This window comes from Stigmatopora argus, chromosome 15, assembly GCF_051989625.1.
Source record: "Stigmatopora argus isolate UIUO_Sarg chromosome 15, RoL_Sarg_1.0, whole genome shotgun sequence".
Classification (NCBI taxonomy): domain Eukaryota; kingdom Metazoa; phylum Chordata; class Actinopteri; order Syngnathiformes; family Syngnathidae; genus Stigmatopora; species Stigmatopora argus.
The window spans coordinates 5,485,099-5,506,707 of record NC_135401.1 but is presented as its reverse complement, the minus strand read 5'-3'; the positions used below and the strand labels follow the sequence as shown (position 1 = coordinate 5,506,707).

Sequence of the window (21,609 nt, the reverse complement as noted above, 5' to 3'; positions counted from 1 at the left end):
TAAACTATTATTGGTGGTGTCACAATGAGAATGGCGGTCTAAATAAAACCGGGTTGCCATTAGTGTGTCAGCTGGCCTCCGACCTGTCGGCCAATGGAAGCATTTGCTCGTTTAGACGACTTTTATGAGGGGTGGAGCCGAGATGTGCAACAGGGTCACGGGGAGTGATGTAACCTCTGTTTATTTTCAGCATATACGTGTAAATGTAGACACACGCACAAGCACAAGCAAGCACACACTTGGCCAGACTATTGAACATAGTGTTCTTCTCTTGCAAAAACACATTTTAATATTACCTTCACCGAAAACAAAACTGCAGCAAAATTCTTTCGGATGTTATTCCTTTCATATTTATAGCAGGATAATGCCGATTTCTAAAGAATTATTTGTACCTATGTGCCAAGGAAGGGTAATACATTTGTGCATATCCAGATCAAATTGTAGGTCAGGTCAATAATTCTGGGGAGCCAATCCTTCATGGCCCAAAATGCACTCTGTCAATTCCAAATCTGCAATAGTTTGCGATGTTTTGCCGGACAAACACATACCTGTCAACCTCTGCCGATAACTGCCCTTATAAATGATTATGATTCCCCTTACAAACCCCCAAAAAACCTTACAAACACCGTACGACTCGTACGGTGTTTGTAAGGTTTTTTGGGGGTTTGTAAGGGGAATCATAATCATTTATAAGGGCAGTTATCGGCAGAGGTTGACAGGTATGCAAACATAGTAGAGAAGCTAACAAATGAGCTAATGGTGTGCCGGTAGAGGAAAAAGGTGAGTAGCCAGACACGAAGGCTGTTGCTAACAAGCCAGGAAGGGCCAGTGAGAGACACAGTGAGTAATACACTCATTGCCATTAATACTATTAGTGGCATCTCTTGCCTTCCGTCAGCGGCAGCTGTTGATCACGCTGGTGCTAGAGGATTGCATCACTCGCCCCAAATTCGCTGCTACACCCTCACTTGGTCTGCACTTATATGGAGCCCCCTTTGGACGTCATGCTAAGGGGGGGGGGATATTAACTTTGGGTGCACGATAAGTCTCGGGGAGGACATTCTTCTGATGACAACCCGCCACTCGCTATTCATACAATGCATGTCGCAGACATAGCGAGATGTTGCTCATGTTTTCTAATGCGGGGAACGCAAGCAGGGGGACGATGTAACTTCCCAAGGAAGCTTGTCCACTGGCATACATCAGAGACATTCCACCTCATTTGACACTCGTCCATGGAATTCTGCACATTTTCCGCACCGTTCACCGAGGCCTTCTGGAGTGCCTGTCAAGTAGACTGGCGTGACCAAACAGCACGGTTAAAACAAGGGAGGTAGATTACTATCTATTAAAGATCCCTTTTTTAAAATATCAAGTCTGATTTGTAAGAGGATGTTAATATTTGTGCAATACATTTCAATCTGAAATTGACAGTAGGCTTTGCGTTCACGTGGGAAGTCAAACGCAATCTGTTTGCACTGCTAATAGGCGATAATTTGCCACAGATTTGTGCAGGGTGTCTTCCTCTTCTGTGTTGGTACAGTATGAGCAGTGTATGCAACCTATAGTTGACACCCATGTGCCGTTCTGAGAACACACTAAATATTTGACATGGCTCAAAGGTTTACTTGGCAACCAATGGCCGTCTAAAGAGCGTGGATACACTTTCAGCTTGGACCATGCACAAAGAAGTGGCCACAGCACACTAAGAGGAAAAAAAAAAAGCGCTTGATCTGTGCGATCCTCATCTTTTTCATGACAACCATTCTGATGGATAATAAATCAAAACCTAAAAAGCTCACTTATCTGCAGAGCTGCCAATTACTCCGAAATTTCAAGAGTTTAACCGGAAGACAAACTCTGGGACAACCTTCCTAACCTCCAGAAAGCCAAAAAAATTGTCATTTAAATTGTTTTTGATGCAACTATTTCGGAAAAGTACTAAATTCCCCATTTAACTGCTTCAAAATTCACACCATTGCTACGGTTTCCGCCATCTTGATTCAGCGGCACTGTAAATTGGAAGAATTCGGTAACAAGAGTGCATCGTGAATCATCCGAGTTACAAGTTCTGACGAATGATTCGTCTTGTGCGACTTCAGCGCATATTGATTTTGCGTGAATTGCAATAAACTCTGGAAATGGAACAAAAATACTCCTGAAATCGTGTGCGGTCGTTTGGTCGCCGTCTTTTGGTTGCCGGTCTTTGGTCGCCGGTCTTTTGGTCGCCCGGACCCAAACAACGGGCGACCAAACAAGGTAAAACAACATAAAAGCCAACAATGGCCATAAGCAGTTTCACTGAGCGGATGTGTGAGTGCATAAGAGTTTGTATGTACATGAGTTGTCCCCTTAGGAAGGGACGTCAGTCAGGGTCTTAACAAGTTCTCCAACAAAACACAATAAAAGTACGGGAAATTTGGAGCTTTTCTTTAGCCTAATAATTAATAGGGCATTAAGTATGACTAAATAATAATTCACAGTTTGTATTTAGGGAATTTGAGCAACGATTTAAATGGTAATTATCAATAACCTTCCGGGCGACCAAAAGACCAGCGACCAAACGACCGAATACCCCTGAAATGGGGTCGACGAAGGTTGGCATCTCTGTATCTGTCTGGACCTGCACTATCAAAAGGTACGACGTCTACAACATTTAGACTGGTCGCCGTGAACAACAGCTTTGCATTTTAAACGTTCGACCTTTTCCTTTCCGTAATTTTATCATGATCAATTGCAAAAAAAGGACCGGTAGCTAATTCATATCCAAAACTGCTCAGTGTTGGCGGTTGGGTTGGTGGTCCCAAAAGTGGGGAGGAGTTGACACAAAGATGTACAGGACAGTCCCACTTACCCTGAGCGCCCAACACATTTTGCTGCCGCAGCTGTTGTGGCACCCGCGTACGCGCGCACACACATTTGCACGCACTTAAGTGTACTCCTTGTGCAGTGACTGCATGTCCATTCGGGCTGCCGCTCCATCGGTGTGTCTACTTGGGTTTGCCTCTCTGCTCTGCAAACGCACGCACGCACGCACAGAAACACACGACACACGCAAAGTGGAATGTTGTCGCTGTCTTACTGGGAAAAGTGGCATTCAGCAGAAGAGTGAAGAAGACTGCGCTCATTTACCATGAGCTGTTTGGATGTAATGTACCCAGCCTATGGACATTACGCCTCATACGCAGCCAACACTCCTGCTTTCATCAACACACGACAGGTAGGCAGAATTGGCATCACGCTTTCTTCTTTTTAATGTGATGGAGTTTGTTATTGATCTGTATTGTACTCTCTCCGCCTGGATTGCACTGAAAGAAAAAAAAATAGTGTAAACTTTACACAGGTTATGAAAAAAATGGATTTTGAGTAATATATACTTTGGAGTCAATACAAATATGATAAAAATATATTATTGTGTCTGCATATGTATAAACATGCTTACATAAATAAATGGATATTTAAACAAATCTATACATCTTCACATTACAAATTCACGCATACATTGCCTATTCTTTACTCTAGATACATTAAAAAAAACTTTCAAACAAGCTCCAACTATATATCCTCATCAACTGAGCCACATCTGTAAAATGTATTTATCTATTATACATCATTATGTATTACTGCATACATATTGATGCTTATGATGCTTAGCAGGCAAAAAATATACAGTAACTAAGAATATAGCGACATATATAGTAGCTAGTGCTTTACGATTTATAGACAAATATCTGCATATTGATTAAGCAACAAATATATTATGCAGTACAACAAATAAAAAGGACCATAATATCCATTACAGCTATTCATCCACAAACTACCTTTGTACACACATCTTAACTTTACGCACAACTATTAGTTCAGCATTAATCAATATATAAACACCAACCACCAGCTAATCTAAGGTATATCTCCACCCAAATTTCCATTTATCGACATCCATTAAGATATTTATAAATGAAGAACCTCTTCTAAGCAATATGTACCGCAAGCTTTCTATCCAATACAAACTGTGCATCTTCCGAACTATAATAACATTTCAATACTTAGCCTAGCAACCAAACCCACTCTCTATCTCACTCTCAACACATGCACACAGTTTACATAGACAAAACCCCTATTAATATACACTTATGACACCTCTCTCACTGCTCTACTCTGATGCCAGACTCCTTCTGGTGTGATCAGCGCCTCACCTCCGTGCCGGGATTTTATGGACACTCCCAGGGGTGCTGAGGGAATGTCCGCCGTTCAAGGCACCGTGGGCGGATCGGCGACCTCGTCCTCTTCGTCGGCGTCATCTTCTTCTTCCTCCTCCTCTTCCTCCTTCACGCCGGCTGCCCCGCGGGCGGACGAGGGCCCCAAGGACAAGCAGGAGGGCCCCGAGGCCGAATATCTCAGCTCACGCTGCGTGCTCTTCACCTACTACCAGGGGGACATCAGCAGCGTGGTGGACGAGCACTTCTCGCGGGCGCTGAGCTCGTACATGGACGGCGAGGGGAAGAGGCGGGCATCGGAGCAACAGGTCGCTGGTACCCCAGGTATGCTGGAAAGAAAGAATGATGTGGTGTTAACTGTGGGTGAATGAGAAAACACAGAGTTGAGATGATTGTTTTGGTAATATATAAGCAAAACCTGCCTGCTTCATTGTGTTATTTATACAATACATGTTAGGATGAATATGACAGTAATGATGGGAATTTTTGGCATGATATAGTAGATTTAATTAATAATCTAATTGCTAATATCTTCAAAGATATTTCCGTTCCATTTAAAGGTGACACAGATCAGTAAAATGTTGAAACCATTTTAATAGAAATATTTTGATTTATCGTAAAAAAAAAAATGTAAAATGACATTCCTACAGTATTTTCAAATAGGTAAAATTGTTGAACATTTTCTTTTTATGGAACAAATTACATTAAAGTCTCAGGTACTATAGTAGAATTGTTATTCAGACACCACTCCTCAGTGATGCACCACATTAATATATATATAATATATATATATAAGTTGCACTGGAGTATAAAGTCGCACTAGGCAAAGGATGCAAAATGAAATGAAAACAAATATATAAGTCGCACTAGTGAAAACTGCATTTATGTGGGGCAGTTTTTTAATTTGTCGGAAACCAGGAACAAATATTATAGGTTAAAGTAATAGTGAAATAGCAAATAATAACAAATATGTAAAATATTAACATTTTTTGGGGGATATCAAAAGCCTAAAAACCATTATATAACAAGCTGTTTGCGGTCAGAGTGAAAAAGAATACGACAGATATGAGTCGCAGGCCCAGCCAAACTCTGAAAAAAGTGTGACTTAAAGTCTGCAAAATAAGGTCGTTTCCTGGTTCAAATAGAATGATTTAAATCTATGTCTGAAATATCATGTGTAGGAGTGTTTGTACTACTTTGAAAGCATTTATGTGAATAACACCAAGTATTTCGTTCAATATACTTTTTGAAAAGAGCACGTAGTACAAAAAATACTGAAACATTTAAAAGTTGACATATAAAAGGTCAAATGAAGTATGGATGGATTGGTAAATAAATGTTCATGAAAGAGAACATTAATGAAACTCTATTCAGATTCATGTAATAGTTGCATATATACCAGATTATATCAATAATACTCATTTATATCTGCTGTCCCGAGGCAGGTAACAGAAAGTCACAACAAAACATAAGAACATTGAGGTGACAATATAGACGCAAAACATTACAATACATTACTAAGAAGTTAAGAGTTAATGGTTACAGGACTGGTTTACTTTCAACCACCGCTTAAGACAAGGTTTGAAGGCTGTTTATGGAGGGATGGGAGTACAACCTAAGACTATCCTACTTCCTTCTTGTGAAAAAATGTAAAAGAGGTATACATTTCCTTGGAATTAAGTTAAAATGATTCTCAGTCAGAATTAAAACCTTGCGACCGCACATTTGTAATGTAATATGATGATGAAAAAAATGTATGGGGTTAAAGATAATGAGGGTCAAGCTAGTTGGAAGCAGACTAATTGGATCACAGCTAGACATCCAAATCTATCTTTCTCATTTGGAGTTTGAATAGTACTTGGAAAAAAAACCTACCTCTACTCGACTGTTATTGTGCAAACTGAAATTATGGAAAAAAAAAACCTACCTCTACTCGACTTTTTTTGTGCAAACTGAAATTATGCCAAATGATGCCAAGTTTCATCACACAAGATAATAAACGCATAATAATAATCTCAATTTGCAATAAATTCTGGTGGTAACAAGATCCATAACACAAAGTGTTTTATATTACGATGGATGTTTGGCTCTAATTTTGTTTAAATAATTTTCAACGAACAATATCCACACAAGATATAAGTCTGACTTTGGTTGGGTAACCACTTTGTACCCTTTTAGTGCTTTTATAATTTGTCAGCAACCCCATATTGTTACCATCTGAAGAGTAACTTTTTACACACACGAACACAAAAAATATTGTTCTTAAATCTGTTTAAATTTTTTTTTTAATCGCTTCATTATTTGTGTTTCCCGGAGAAACTTAAGAACAGGACTTGTGTATTATTTTAGGAAGGCGTCAAAAACAATTCCCACAAACTAGAGAACGTGCTAAATCGACACTTCATATCTCCACAAACTCACACATAGGTTTTCTTGTGTCTTAAACCATCCCTCTCCTAAAAACATCTGACTAATGTTTAAAAATGGAGTCATCCCTGGTGTTATTTTAAAAAGTCAGTCACTTCACCTGCACGCAATCTTTTTGACCACACTTTAGTTACGTGTCGCCTCAGTACGACAAACGTCCTGCCTCACAACAGACGCTATGTTTGTACATGCTACTCAGCCCACAGCCTCGCGGCGGGCGTATCCTCCTTCAAAGACGTCGCCCCCCCCGCCCCACAATGGCCGCTGTCAGATTTATATGCCCTGCGATCGGACACTACCCCGAGCAGGGCCACGCGGTGTCTCTTTTCCACAGGAATATCTAAATATAAAAGTCTACTGCTGAAAACGTATAATGGCCCGCTGACATTCTGTCAAGGGCGAGGAGAAGGATGATGGGAGGGGCGTCGGTGGGGTTGGGGGCAGATAAAAACAACAGGTGGGGGTGCCGGGACTGAAAAGAGGAGCAGCCGGCGCTCACACAGGGTCACTGTCGTACGTGCACGAGTGTGTTTTAGGGCTTTCTCGAGGGCCGAGTCGACATGAAAGTGAGAGATGTCACCGCAGACAATGATTTAAGGCTCTTTGGCCTGCTTCTAGGTCACAGCGTCTGCCTTATATAGATGGCATTCTGGGATATAGGGTCTCTATCGCGCTCTCTCTCTTTCTCTACGCTACATGTGGTTGTGTTTATTTCTGTGTCTTGTTGGAGTTAGCACAGTGTGACAGTATGATCCAATGGGGAAGATATCTGGGCAAGAGAGTTAAGCTGTCATGTGATTGCAAGCCCATGACTGTAACTCGCTCCTCTTTTCAAGCCCTCTTTCCACAGGGTGGAGAAGCCCAGTTTGTTATAGACCTATTTTCCACATTTCTCCTGTCAATAAATGATGGAAAGATAATCTAAATATGAAGTACCCCACTTTTAGAGTGTAAAATCTGGTGCAGGGACGTATCGGTTTATTTTGTGCGCTCCATATGATTTGCTGTGTGCAGAGAAGACGAGTAGTGCGCAATTGCGCACGCGCGCAGCTTAGAGGGAACATTGATTGTGATTATTTCTTCCTGTGTTTTAAGATAAAATACTTGTTGTAGCTGTTTGGGAATGTGACAAGTGGTTGATTGACACTATATGAGTAGAAAATCAGTTTAAAAAAAACACCTAACCCTGCATGCAGACAAGAGATTAACGGACATACACATATGTAAAAAAAGACCAAAGTATTGCACACTATCTTGTGATTTAGCCACATCTCTCCACTGTATCAAGCTATGCAAAACTCCGTAATCTAAGCGAGTCGATCGTCCATGTTATTCATTCGTATTCCACTGTGCTCTCTCCATCAGACACTCCTTCGCCGAGCAGCCGCCGAAGCTTCCCTCCATCCTTCTGGGACAGTAACTACTCGTCGCCTCAAAGTCGCGTCCACTGTGAGACAGCGGCTCCTTCCTATTCCATGGACCCCTACGCATCAGGGCTACACCCCGGCCTGCCGCACGCGCACCCTCACTCGCACGCCCACCCTCACGCCCACCCTCACCCGGCAGAGAGCTGGGGATACACCCAGGCTCAGGCCTACGGACCCCCAAGGCCTCTCCATGAACTGTACTCGCCCTCTGCTTTGGAGCCCCACTACGGGCCTCTGCTCATGCCCGGCGTTCGGCCGGCCCACCTGCCCACCTTGCCGAGCCACTACGAAGTAAGCAAGTTGGAGCCCACGGCCTCCTGGCCGGGCCTGCTCCCCCCGGGGGATGTCGGCCAGACGCTAGCCCTCAACATGGATGCGGGTAAACAATTCTTGGTTTACAAGGGAGTTTCGTTCTGACAGAGGCAAAGTCTTCATTAATGTCATGGAATGTCTTCAAATTTGAAAAAAACAACAACAAAAAAACACCTGTAAGGAATATATTTAAACCAATCAAATACAATAGCATGCTGTTGTTACGTGTGCTGCCTTATGCTGTTATTGCTGTTATTACATAATAACATAATATTTTTTCATTTCGTAAAGAAATTTAAGGCTCAGTCTGGAAGAAAAACTGGTAGTAATTGGATTTTTTAAAAAATATAATTGATGTTTTTAATTGGAAATTAGTTTTCCACTCCAAATTAAAAAAAAATACATATAGCTTAAGTTGTGAAATTATTGTGTGGAGATATTTTGGTTCAAGGTTATTATTTCATGAAAAAATGATATTGGTCCATGCCTATTGGAGTGCAACATCCTACAAAATCTTGATATATTATTTACAATGGCGATTGTATTACGATATAGAAATCAGTGATAACCAACATGTGGTATAAAACTAATGGCTTATCAATGTTATAACTACTGATTCACCACTCAAAATTCAAACTCCCCAAGCAAATCATAACTAAAAACACCAATCCGAGATATACATTTTACTAGTCAGCCATTTTCAAAGCACTCGAAGATAAAACATGTTCCATTCGTATGGCGCTATTGAAATCCCCAAACCACCTGACAAGCCTCAGTCATTACGTAACGATGACATCTTTGAGTTTTTGAGCCAACTTAAAAAAAAAAAAAGTAAAAAAACAGCCAGCACGCTATTAAAGGCGCATATTTTGTATTCCTGATTATGTCCCTCTTAAATAAAAATATACTGTGTCACAACATGACCTGTTCACAGTCGCCATATTAACATTTTTCCTTTCCAACAATTACGCAGCTACCACGCACGCATGTCATAAATGAACACGTGCACATGCAAAGGCGACTTTTCCAAGTACAGTTGTTAGCGAAGCCCCCCCAAACACAAAGGCACCTTGAATGCAGTCAGCTCAATCAAGAGAATACTTGTGGAAAATAGCCTCCATGACAACGTGTGCTCTGCCGTATGCCGTCAAGCTCCTAATCACCGTTTCTTTCTCAGGCTTGCAGCAGCACAAGAAAGCCAAGGAGCTCTACTGGTTTTAACGAGGCTCACATTGACCGTAGCCAATTAGTCCCTGGACCGTCTTCACTATTGAACAAGCAACTCCCTTTTATCCCACATATTGGATGCATTCATTCATACACACACACACATACACACACGTACACACACACATGTACACACACCACCTGGCCTCCACTTACAGGATGCAGCCTAGCTCTAGGTGGATGCGAGTGCACCATGGAGATAACGTATAATCTGGACCGCCGTCGCCATGTCCCTCTCCCAGGGCAGAAGCTGGCATGGGCGGACGCCATGTTGGATCCAGCAAAATAGATTTTAGCCGAAGGAGGGATGGACCTGGGGGGGTGTTTCAATGTGCCTGGTAATCTCCATTTCATTGTTTTTTTGTTGTTGCTGCATCCATCAGTAAATCAGATGAGAAAAAATTAGATTTTTACTTTTTGACTGACACGGTGTTTCTATTTATTGGTGTTTATTTTATTGAATTGTTTGCCTGTTTGGCCAGTGCTTCTGCAATGATTGTGGCTGGGTTGCTTTTGTTTTTTTTCCAAGTGACCACATCAGATGTATTTTGCGGACATTGTGCTCGACTTAAGCCGGAATGTTTTTCCTCTAGGTCTGGGGAAATTGTGTTATTTGGATTTTTTTGTTTTGTTTTTTTTGCTTTTAATTCTCCATATTTTCAATCTGTACTCTCTCTTTTGTGTGAGTTTGTTCTTTTGATTTCTTTTGTCCAAAAAGATTGTGATGTCAATAAATATTTTTATGGTAAAGCAGTACATTTCTCAAGCATTTTGAATAGGGAAGGATGATAAGCAATGATTTGATTTTGAAAGATGGTTTAAATAGTGAGAGGATGTAAAATTAACTACTAATAATATTATTGTACTGATAGCTTAAATAATTCAATTACTTTTGCTTTAAATTACAATAAGTTATAATATTAAGACAACAGAGGAAAAAATCATTTTGGGAAAATATATGGTCCTAAAAAATTGTATCATGACAGGTCTAATTGTGTGATGAAATAAATATTTCTTAAAAATTCCATAATTCGACATGCCCTGGCTTGCTAAAACTAACTGTCACCCAAATTAGCCTGGCTAACCATCTAATTAATTTGCATCAGGAATGTTGACGATCTAATAATGAATCTTTCCAGTTAGTTAAATAGAACAACGCTACAATTTTCTTTCTCGTATTAAAAATCTGTGTTTGTTTCAAAGCCAGATCCACATGGGAAATGAAAACACATATCTCTGTCAGGAATTATTTTTTAAAAAAAAATCTCACAGTACAATACGTTCATCCATTTCAATGATGAAAAAAAATTGCCCTCCAATTCTGCAACAAAGCCGCTATTTGAGTCACGACTGTTTATGGTTGCCATGTGACCGTGCTCGTTTAAAAAGGCCTTCCATTTTGAATTCCGGCTTGCATTCACACTTTGTCACCTATAAAGTGGCAACGAGCGCCGAATGTCAGCTATGTGCAACCGGAGAAGACGGCGAGCATGCAGACTATGCGCCCAATGTTGTTGTGTTATTGATCCGATAATCAGATTATGCGTTGAAGTATGCCCGCCTTGGCCACTATCACAATTTAGCGGCTGCTATGTGTGAATCCTACCCCGCTCACCAGCATGCATTTGGACTCTGCCAACTATTTGATTGGCCCTAAGCTGGGAGAATAAGTAAAGTAATGAAATTAAAAGAGTTTACTAGCAGGCCAAGCATCCATAGTGCCTTTTCGCACTTAACACGGGCCATGAGATTTGTACTTTTCGCACTGCCTCCCCCAGGATGTACTTTGATGTTGCTATGCAGCCACTGCTATTATCACATTATAGCAATAAACAACATGGTATTCATTACGGTTATGTTTGTCAAGCGGCTCATTGGATACTAAAAGGTACAACATGTTTCCATTGAGATTGTCCTGTAAGCACACATTATGATTTGTCACACTGATTGAAAATAAATAGTTAATGGGGGAATTGTTTAGTTATGGCTGAAAATTTCTGTAAGACTAAACGTGTAAAAGAATGCCCTCTGTTGGTCAGTTTGTCATATTGCAATTGCGCAGTTCATGTTTGTTATGTTTCATCAAATGTATGAAATGTTTGAGAAACAATACAAAGTATAATTCTATGTAATTGAGAAAATTCAAACCTATTTTTACTTGTATAATGACAATAAAAGCATTCAATTCAATTCATACAGAATGTATGTCCAGGGATATAGACTTATTATTAAGCATTATTTGGATTTGCAGTTATTTTTTTCAGTCACAGTGCTACTAGTCATTTATGATTTGATTTGAAATTTTTCCTTATTTTCAATGGCCTGCTTATGAAAGGCTACTAAGAAAGAAAAGATTGCGCAACTCTTGCGCCCTTGCAAAAAAGTTAATGTTTCACATTCTAAATAACAATTTTGCTCTCATGACTGTCATGTGCACACACAACGTCTACGCAATGTTGCAGACTCGTCGAAAAAAAAGCACAAATGAAATGCAAAATTTATACTCATTCAAACTAACTAATATGTTAGAATATCAACCAAACGTGGATGGTTTTTTTTGGAAAGAGCTCTGAAATTTTGTAACCAAAATTCGAGCTAAATGTTGTTAAACTTAGAAATACAAATAAAAAGGGGGGGGGGGGGTTATAACATTTAAGTGTACCAAAACACAACTCTATACTTAATCCAATAGAAATAATTCAAAAACGTGCTATAAAGGTATTTTCCGTCAATGATCAAATACAGATTTGTTCTGAATTCTATGTAAAAAAAAACCAAAAGCGTTTCTGGGAATGTGAAAACAAGAAGTGAAAATTCATGCAAAAATTCTGACCTTCAAAGATTTGGCCATCCAAAAGAGTTACATTGTGAGAAAAAAACATTCATGATGCATCATTTCCTCATTTCAATAATTGACTGCAACATTTTACAAGCCTCTGAAAGACACCTGACTGGACGTGTTGCAGGTCGTATATGGAATCAGCTATATAAGAAAAAGATAATAGTTTACACTGCAATCTTGGGCACAATCGCGCTGACACTGAGGCAGGTAAGCAGCGACCAAAACACACAAATATGCCAACACACTATTGTTTCTGTGACTCACACAGGTTAGAAATGTTGATACACACTTCTGAAACAAAGGAATTTTCTCATTTACATAGAATTATACTTATATTCCTTCCTGTTAATGAGGACCAATTCAGTTAGTTAGCCAATTTTTTTATCTGTTACCATTTATCAATCAGTTATTTATTGGCTATGCAAGTGTTTATTATATCTTTTGTCAAAAACATGACCGCAGAGCAAACAAAAAGGACAATATCCGATTTTCAGTCTTCGGTCTTGTGTATATGTATGTTATGTACGTACATATTATAGTGTAGATTATATATTGTACATGTATTTAAGTTAAAAAAAAAACGGTTCTAACGTCAAAACATATTAGAAAGCTTTTGAAATGTAGCCAGTCTATTAATAGGTCTCCAAAAAATGAGGGAAGTTGCTGCAGGTTGAGAATAAAGCTTTATCAGGGAAGTGATTTGACTTTTTTTGACAGACAAGATGAAGCTGGTGCTCCTGGCGGCTTCTTTACTGGCTGTGGCCACTTGTGCCAGCATTTCTCTGGAGGATCTCGAGTTTCACGCATGGAAGCTAAAATTTGGTAAGGCAAACGTTTTCAGCGCATTTGTTTAAAAAAAAAATGTATTTATTCATTTTACAAATGCGAAGGAGGAACTAGTGCTACAACAAAACAGAACTGGGACACGTATGATGCTCCTAAAGCCAACTGGATCAAATAGATGTGTTGCTGATCATCATAAACGCCTGTCAATGAGTTTAAAAGTAGCCATTTTTAACTCTTAATCATCCTGACCACCAGGGAAATCCTACAGCTCGCCATTGGAAGAGTCCGAACGCAAGACCATCTGGCTGAGAAATCGTCGCCTGGTCCTCGTGCACAACATCCTGGCAGACCAGGGCATGAAGTCCTACCGTCTAGGAATGACCTTCTTCGCTGATCTGGTAAGAAAACTAGCTTAAATTTTAAACTTGAATTCCCTCATTTGGATTCTTTGGACTAAATGCAGCAAATTTTCTTATCAGGAAAACAAGGAGTACAAGCAGATGGTTTCGCACGGATGTCTGCGTAACTTCAACGCTTCCATCCCTAGCGGTGGTTCGGCGTTCCTGCCACTACCGTTGGAAGCTGACCTACCACAAAACGTGGACTGGAGGAAGAAGGGCTACGTCACCGGAGTCAAAGATCAGAAGCAGTGCGGCTCTTGTTGGGCCTTTAGCACAGTATGCTCTCATTTTGCCTCCACCTGCTATATTGAAATATGAATTTGCATGTTTGTTGCCTTGTTCAGACGGGGTCTTTGGAGGGTCAGACCTTCAGGAAGACGGGCAAGCTGGTGTCTTTGAGCGAGCAGCAGTTGGTTGACTGCTCTGGCAAATTTGGCAATGAGGGCTGCATGGGCGGCCTCATGGATAACGCCTTCCAATACATCCAGAAAAACGGGGGAATTGACACGGAGGACTCCTATCCTTACGAGGCTGAGGTAAACGGATAGAATCTCTCACAGTGCAAAGCAGCCATATTAAGAAATGTACAAAATTAGTCATTTGCACTGTTCAAAAATCCACACTTAGTCTTGTAACACTTGTGACTGTTCTTTTCCTCGAGACAAAATTTTTGGCTTTTCTCTGTTTTGACTGCAAACATTGTTTTGGCCTTAATGGTGCTATGAAAAATAACAGCAAGTGACTTAAAAATGACAGCCAACCACAAATCCAACCCCAAAAATGACACAAAAGTCTCAGTAATTAAATGGCTTGGCCCCACCCAATTTTTTTTTCTATCTATAAAATTACAGTATTCTCATTTTTAATTTTTTTGACATGGTCACCATTTGCTAAAAACCTTCAAAACCACTTTATGCACTTGTGTCGGAATGTTCTCCCAAATTGTCACCCTGGTGGGGTTGGTGTAGAAATTGTTAGTATATTGTTGATTGAATAAGTATATTTTGTAGCCACTAATTGAACGCAATCCCATGCCCTTTTTTCTTAAAAAGGATGGACAGTGTCGTTTCAACGCAGCCAACATCGGTGCCACTTGCACCGGTTACGTTGACGTAAAAAAAGGAGACGAACGCGGCCTGAAAGAGGCTGTGGCTACGGTTGGACCCGTGTCAGTCGCCATTGATGCGTCGCAAGAATCCTTTCAGCTTTATGAATCAGGTGAAAGACACAAGTGGGATGAAAGTGATGAATAAAAATTAAAAAAAACACTTTGATCTGAGTTCATCTAGGTGTTTGTTGACAGGCGTGTACGACGAGCCCGAGTGCAGTAGTTCTGAGTTGGACCACGGTGTTCTGGCTGTAGGTTACGGCACTGATAATGGACGGGACTACTGGCTGGTGAAGAACAGGTAAAATCCATTTGTTGTCATTGTATTCACTACAAATATTAACGGCTAGCAAAATGATCCAGCATGCAAATTTGAATGATGGCAGATGGATTTTGAATCTCTTACAAACTGCATATCATTACAAATGAGTGTGAAAAATGTTTTCTAGCTGGGGTCCAAAGTGGGGAGACAAAGGCTACATCAGGATGAGCAGGAACAAGCGCAACCAGTGTGGGATTGCTACTTCGGCCAGCTATCCATTAGTGTGAGCAGATGACCATATTCTACTAATATACTTGTGCTTATGTATTTCTGGCATTTTTTAATAATGAACATTGTTCAAAGACTGAATCTGAAATATTACAAAAGAAAGATACACACTTTAACTAGTTTTGGTTTTGCTTCTACTGCATTTGCAATTGATTAATGCATAATTATTATTTCAAGTAGAGTATCACGTATTTGTTCATGCTGAACTGTTTCCAAAAAGTATTAAAGAAGCTGATGTTATGAAATTATTCATCATCAATTCCAAAGGACTGTAAGAATTTATGACTTATACAATAGTTAGTTAAAAGGTAATTAAACTAAATGTCACCAGTAATCTTTATTCTCACTGAATGTCGTGTGCGTATTCACGTGTGCGTTTATCATTTTTCCTGAAATAAAACTGCAAAGCCTGAAAGAATTCAACTTATTTGTCATGGCCAATCGAGTTTAAGTTCCTCTGACATTATGGCACGCTATCAAACTCAGGGACGTATCAGCTTATGTTGGGAACATAGAAACACACACTATTGCCCCTTTAAACGGCTACATTAAAAAACAGCATTACCACCTATGAATCCTCCAATGAATGTAACAAAGACACAAATTACAATCACAAAAACAAACCTCTCCGACATATCTCATTATGAAAGCATATTTCCTCAACTGATGGCTATCAGAATTCAGCAGTTTGAAATTTGTAAAACTGCCAACACAAAAAGTGCTAGTCTCTGACGTTTAATGATTTATTTTAAGATTGTTTGGCCTTAGCACGTTCTGCTAAGCTTTAATTCAAATTCTGACCTTTTTTTTTTACCTAATTACACGCAAAGTAATTTCAATGACCGAACCCACTTCAAAATGACGCATTAAGTCTGCTTTTGATATAATTGTAATAAAAGTGAAAGCTACAAAAGTGACACATGACCTGTTAAAATGAATCTAAGCAGCTTAATTCCTACAAAAAGTATTAAGTTAACACTTTGCCTTCAACCTGCATGACCCAAACAAAACTCAGCCAATTGAGGTCATTTAGTTGGAAACGGTTTTTCTTTTTTCTTTTGAGCAAATTCAAAGGAGACAAAGGAAAGCAAATACATAAAAAGGAGAGAGCCCACCAGGTAAGGCAAATGAATGGGTCTTTGGAAATCCGTTTGGAACTACAAAGAGTAGGTTGGTCTGATAAAACACCTCAATTTGAATCAATAAAGCCTTTTACAAAAGAAACCAATTAGACCATGAGATGCAGAACCATGCGGAAACACGGTAGATCATCCAATTGACCCCCGGCAGAGAGACACCAGAAGGAATGGATGCCTTTGTAAACAAAGCTATTGATGATAGCAAGGTTGACTGACAGATATTTACAATAACCAGCTACCATTCTGCATAAATTGTATTGACATCTAATTTGGAAGAGAGGGTAAAAATGATAAATATATTCCATCTTTGTAGGTAATATATAAAAGAAGCAAAGAAGGCTATATAGAATTTTACATCTGTAACACATTACCAGAGATACAAATCATATGACAGTTTAAATGTTAAACGGTGAAGTAGGTTTTAAAAAATAAAAATAAAAAATCTACATTTTTAGTACATAATGTAGAGATGTAACAGAAAATCGTGTGAGAACATTAAAATGTTAAAAATGTACAATTATTAATGTCACATTATATTATATTCAAATGCATTATTAATGATTAATAATGAATTTGTATAGCATTATTTTGCGGTCATTACCAAGTGCGGTAAAGCATGACTCTCACTAGGTGGAGGCACTTGACTGCTTATAGCAGCTTCAGTTTTGAACCATGAACCACACTATCCATCACTGAGAGGCAAAGTTACACATTTTGTTAAGATTATTCACCCCTTCCCTGAGCAACTTCTAAAAAATATATATATATATTTTTTTTATTAGTATGGAAAAAGGCTGTCTTCCCTCTCAACTCCCTGCACCCCACTAACACGCCCAATGTACAAACATATCATATTATATTTATGCTTTTCAAATATACACTTAAATACAAATGTAGATCTTCCATATAATAAACTAACCCAGCGTATGGTTATCATGTAAGCAAGCTCAAGTCTCTGTGGATAAATGATTGCATATTTGCATGTGGCTGGATTGGGAGAATGAACAGAGCTGAACACACACACCTACACACGCATGCACACAGAGGCCTAATGCACTAACCAAATAAAATGTGAACACTAACAAACGTTAATTGTCTCTATGCGAAATGAACCTGCAAAATATATATAAACAGCATTTTCACTCATTTTATGCTTCCCTCGTAACAAGTGACCACTCGGTCACTTCCCCCACTAAACTTATTCTCTATGCTATTACCAGCAAATTGCTTTAAACCTATGGGAACATAAACATGAAAAAGGAGAAATAAAGATAATGAGCCCCCTTGTTATAAAGGTATAGCATGAGTTTGTTGGAAATGCAAATTGGTGTCATTTTCATAATTTATGGGGAAAAAAAGTACCTGCCATGATTGTAAGACCTTTACAAAAGTTGACAATGCTGTTGGTAGAGTTACACTATCATGACATAAAAAATTAAATAAAACATACAGTATGGTATAAATGTATATACGCTTTGGGGAGATGTTTGATTTTTTTTTTTAATTTTGTGTTTCGTAACTTAAATATTTTTCCTATCCTCAGACAAAATGTTCTCATTGATGCATTTCAGAATTTGATTATTTTGTTCCTAAGTAGAGGTACAACTATATTAAAATATAAAATCTGTCCTATTGTTTGTTTTCCGCAGACTTTTACATCCATAGTGGAACTGCATTGGTATTCAACCTCTCTTTTCCCCTGCAGTTTTCCCATTTTCAGTGCAAACAAGTAAAATCCCACTGTGGAATCAATAGTCTAAACTATCAATTGCATACCTCTTTATGTGAGCTCTCCATCCTCTTTCCCCAGCCAGCTGCATTTCTTGGACAGTACACCTGCCTGCCAGAGGTAAGTGAAGCAGGAGCAGCCTGAGTAAACAACAACAAAAAGAGAAAAATCAGCTCCAGCAAGGCCAATTACAGCCCGACAAAGCACTTTGCATGTCATTGTGATGGGGATTCATGCTTGATTGACTGAACGGCTTCTAACGAGCGCTGGCGAGCAACATGCGGGCAGAAGGGAGACGCCAGTCGAATCCCCCTGATGGATCGAATCGTGCTAAATAAACATGTGTGCGCACACATCTAAGCACAAACGCACTCTCTAGTGAGCTTTTAACAGTGCAAAGGTATGCAATCACATTAGCATGGATGGAATTGGAGAAAACCTGGCATACTGATTTTCACACTAAATATAAACCTTGTGCTATAGCAGTGGGTGGAAAATGTAGAGTGGATAAAGCAGTAGAAACGGCGGTGCGTTTTCCCTTAGTAAGAGAAAGCCACACTTCTACTTGGCCCTTTTTATAATGTCACTTCACTGGATGGAGTTGTGTATAAAAACAGATGGATTAGCAAAAAAACCTTCCGCTGGGACAAAGGCGTGTTATGTTAATGAAGGGCCTTTACAACAGATGTTAGTTTTCGTCCTGTGATGTGTGCACAATGTGCTTTGACGAGACAGAGATTCACATCTTCAAAGTTGTTTCCCCTCCATTTTATTGTATTTTGACTCTGTGAAAGCCACAGACTAATCATGAAAAGGGCCAAATTCTCTGTGTGTGACACTCTTGGCGAGATCACCGCCATGTACGCTACAAACTAGAACAGCATATGATGCAGAAGCATAGCTCGCAGCACACTCTTTTTTTCCATTTTTCCAACTTTTTGTTTTTCCTGGACGTGCCAATTTTTTTTTTACATCCCTTCTGGAAGGTCTGCAGGGTTTTTATCAATTGCAGATATTGCGTGTATTTTCATGGAAATACTCTGTTCATGACTTGCTTTTGTTACAAGTCAGAACAGTTTCCAGAGTTTGAGCATTCTAAATATGAATATGCCAAGTCTGTGATCAGTGTGAAACTTATTTTTTTAGCAACTCTGTCCAAATAGTACTGGTTAACCTGAACGTTTAGTTTCATGATAAAAAAGCGACTTTAAAATTTATTTTTACAATTTTCCATCTCAGAGGAAACATGACAGAGGACATTTTATTTTTCCATTTACACATTGACATATACAATTTAACCCACATTGCGCCTTTTGTGAGCAGATGTGGGATCGATTTGGCTTTATGGCTGATGTCCCTGTTGATTGCTCCGCTAGTTCCAACCTAGCTTGTGTGACTAAAGGCATCATCATTAACTGCTGCACTGAACCAGTGTGTTTTTCTAATCACTCGACAACTTTTTCTCATAAGACATGACCTTTTCTTGTCTGGGCGAGAACCCTAGAACAGTCATGCATTTCTGCCTTGTTACCTCCTGACTTTTCTGCATTGCTTGACCCATTTTCCACACCCCCGCCTGCCATCAATAGCAAGAACAAATAAGGCAATTAAAGCGCAATTAAAGGAGTCTTCAGATGATTCTGTATATTTGTTTAGCGTGCAAGGGCTACCTTGACTAATGTTAGGAAAAAAAATACACATGCATATATAAATATATATATTGAAAGGCTTGGAAGTTCATCCTTCATTGCCTTTCACCTCAAGGTGACTGTTTGTGTTTAACCACTCAGCCTACACTCTGTTCAGAATGAAAGAGCTCAGAACAAGATGTCAGACAGGTTACCGCTACTCGGCGTACTGAATCAAAGTTACGGATTAAAAAGGAAGACAAACAGCTGGTGCAATACTGATCATTTACTCGGGAGGAAGATTTGTCTATGGATTTATTTATCTTATTTTCATCTTGTAGGGAACGATCACAAGGATAAGTTGGTACACCGAAACAAAAATCTTTACCCCTGAATTAGAAGGCCCTTACAATACATTAGCCCTGAGGTAATTACTAGAAACTCAATTAGAAGGAAGACCACGGCCAAACTGGAGGACTTAAGCTACAATGCTGGTAAATGGATTGAGAGTTAATTTAGTGAGCCGGAGGGTGAAACAGCAGTCGTTGAATGTAGACGCTTCGCTATTTGTAGTCCCGATGCCCTCACTTTGCTTTTCAATTAAACGGATGTGAGAATTAACAACTATTCATTTATGTCTTTCCTTGTATGTCCGTTACGCGTGGAACGATTATCTGGAAGCGATTCGTTTGTGGACATTATTATTCTAGCTTTATTATCTCGTTGCGGGCAAGAGAATCTTTATAAGGTCATACATAGGGCCCAATGTGAAGTTTGGAAATTAAACAACCATGAATTTTACAAACAATATGGCCATAAATAAATTTGAATCTGAAAGAGAACTAGAAATTTGAGGAAAATGAAGCAGCCAGACAAGAGAAAGCACTGGATAAGACTATTACGAAAGGCAAGGATGGACCTAAAAAGCAAATAAAAGCCCAAAGCTTTGTTTTATCAGCGTAGCATTTACAGTGCATTTCAAGCATGTGTGAGAGTCTGTTCGTGACTGAGCGCGTGGTGTTGCGTGGGTGCGCGTCGTGATGCCATCACTTTGAGTCCTTTTTTTCTGGTTACCAGATAGACTTTGTGCAAGCCTCCAAACCCTGAGAAACAAACTGCCCTACTTTCATTGGTCATTCACCTTGATCGACAATTCATTTAAAAAAATCATCAAATCATTTGTTCTTACATGGGAGAATCTCTCAGAATGTCTAAACAGCTTTCTTTCCAGGTTAGAGCTAGAATAATGCTGACCTGTAATGGTTATAAATGATTTCAGCTTCCGGCTAGCAGACAGTGCTCAAGAAAGAACACCTCTAAACTCACAAGTGGTTTTGCCCTGATTCGATATTCAGTATCGGTGCCCGGTAGGGCTATTTTTGGAGTAGCCGATTTTTTTTTGTCAAGATCGGATCCAATCCAGTTGTAGCAGGCGCTTTCAGTACCATTGAGCTTTTCGACTGCAATAAATCAAATCCCTAGGAAAATATGTCTGCTGAGTGGGACAATCTCTCTTTAGAAACTAATGACGGTAACAGAGCATGACGTAAAATAAAGTATTTTGCATTAAAGTGAGCCCTGGTGGTAACTGGTGTAGTACAAGGGCTCACTTAAATACTTCGACTTTAATAGATATGATGCTTGTGTTTTCACTGATAGTGCAGTGTCGCACTTACCTGACACATAGGTTAGCTTCTCCAGTTAGCACTCAGTGACAGTGAGTTTGTTTCTATTATTGCCCTCTGATTGCCCGGCGTCAGGTCTGAAGTGTCTTCCTTTCGGCCCACATCAATTGGGATTGACTGACTTCAGCTCA

At 39.5% G+C, this 21,609-nt stretch overlaps 2 protein-coding genes and 2 long non-coding RNA genes across 4 annotated transcripts in view; 2 read left to right on the top strand and 2 right to left on the bottom strand.

Moving 5' to 3' along the window:
- LOC144090150 (uncharacterized) overlaps positions 1–2,987 on the bottom strand; it is a 10,613-nt gene extending 7,626 nt beyond the window's left edge. Inside the window, exon 1 of the long non-coding RNA XR_013305288.1 lies at positions 2,855–2,987. This is a non-coding gene — a long non-coding RNA (uncharacterized LOC144090150). The remainder of the gene's footprint in view (positions 1–2,854) is intronic.
- Positions 2,982–10,238, top strand: vgll2b (vestigial-like family member 2b). The gene is made up of 4 exons (XM_077621477.1): positions 2,982–3,220; positions 4,169–4,541; positions 8,010–8,450; positions 9,561–10,238. Exons 1-4 carry the CDS (start codon positions 3,134–3,136, stop codon positions 9,602–9,604), a joined length of 945 nt encoding a protein of 314 aa, XP_077477603.1. The 5' UTR covers positions 2,982–3,133; the 3' UTR covers positions 9,605–10,238.
- On the bottom strand, positions 3,139–21,609 carry LOC144090152 (uncharacterized). The gene is made up of 4 exons (XR_013305292.1): positions 21,470–21,609; positions 18,213–18,305; positions 4,197–4,546; positions 3,139–3,308 (listed from the first exon to the last, which is right to left on the bottom strand). It is a non-coding gene; the product is annotated as an uncharacterized LOC144090152 (long non-coding RNA).
- ctsl.1 (cathepsin L.1) lies at positions 12,564–15,715 on the top strand. The gene is made up of 8 exons (XM_077621341.1): positions 12,564–12,659; positions 13,170–13,274; positions 13,494–13,636; positions 13,718–13,915; positions 13,984–14,175; positions 14,692–14,857; positions 14,943–15,048; positions 15,197–15,715. Exons 2-8 carry the CDS (start codon positions 13,175–13,177, stop codon positions 15,294–15,296), a joined length of 1,005 nt encoding a protein of 334 aa, XP_077477467.1. The 5' UTR covers positions 12,564–12,659; positions 13,170–13,174; the 3' UTR covers positions 15,297–15,715.

Excerpts from the sequence above, each read along its gene's own strand:
- ctsl.1 (XM_077621341.1), top strand. The coding sequence starts at position 13,175 with ATGAAGCTGGTGCTCCTGGCGGCTTCTTTACTGGCTGTGGCCACTTGT. Across the intron at positions 13,637-13,717 it reads TGACCTTCTTCGCTGATCTG|GAAAACAAGGAGTACAAGCA; the intron begins GTAAGAAAACTA and ends TTTTCTTATCAG. Across the intron at positions 14,176-14,691 it reads CCTATCCTTACGAGGCTGAG|GATGGACAGTGTCGTTTCAA; the intron begins GTAAACGGATAG and ends TTTCTTAAAAAG.
- vgll2b (XM_077621477.1), top strand. The coding sequence starts at position 3,134 with ATGAGCTGTTTGGATGTAATGTACCCAGCCTATGGACATTACGCCTCA. Across the intron at positions 3,221-4,168 it reads CTTTCATCAACACACGACAG|ACTCCTTCTGGTGTGATCAG; the intron begins GTAGGCAGAATT and ends CTCTGATGCCAG. Across the intron at positions 8,451-9,560 it reads AGCCCTCAACATGGATGCGG|GCTTGCAGCAGCACAAGAAA; the intron begins GTAAACAATTCT and ends TTTCTTTCTCAG.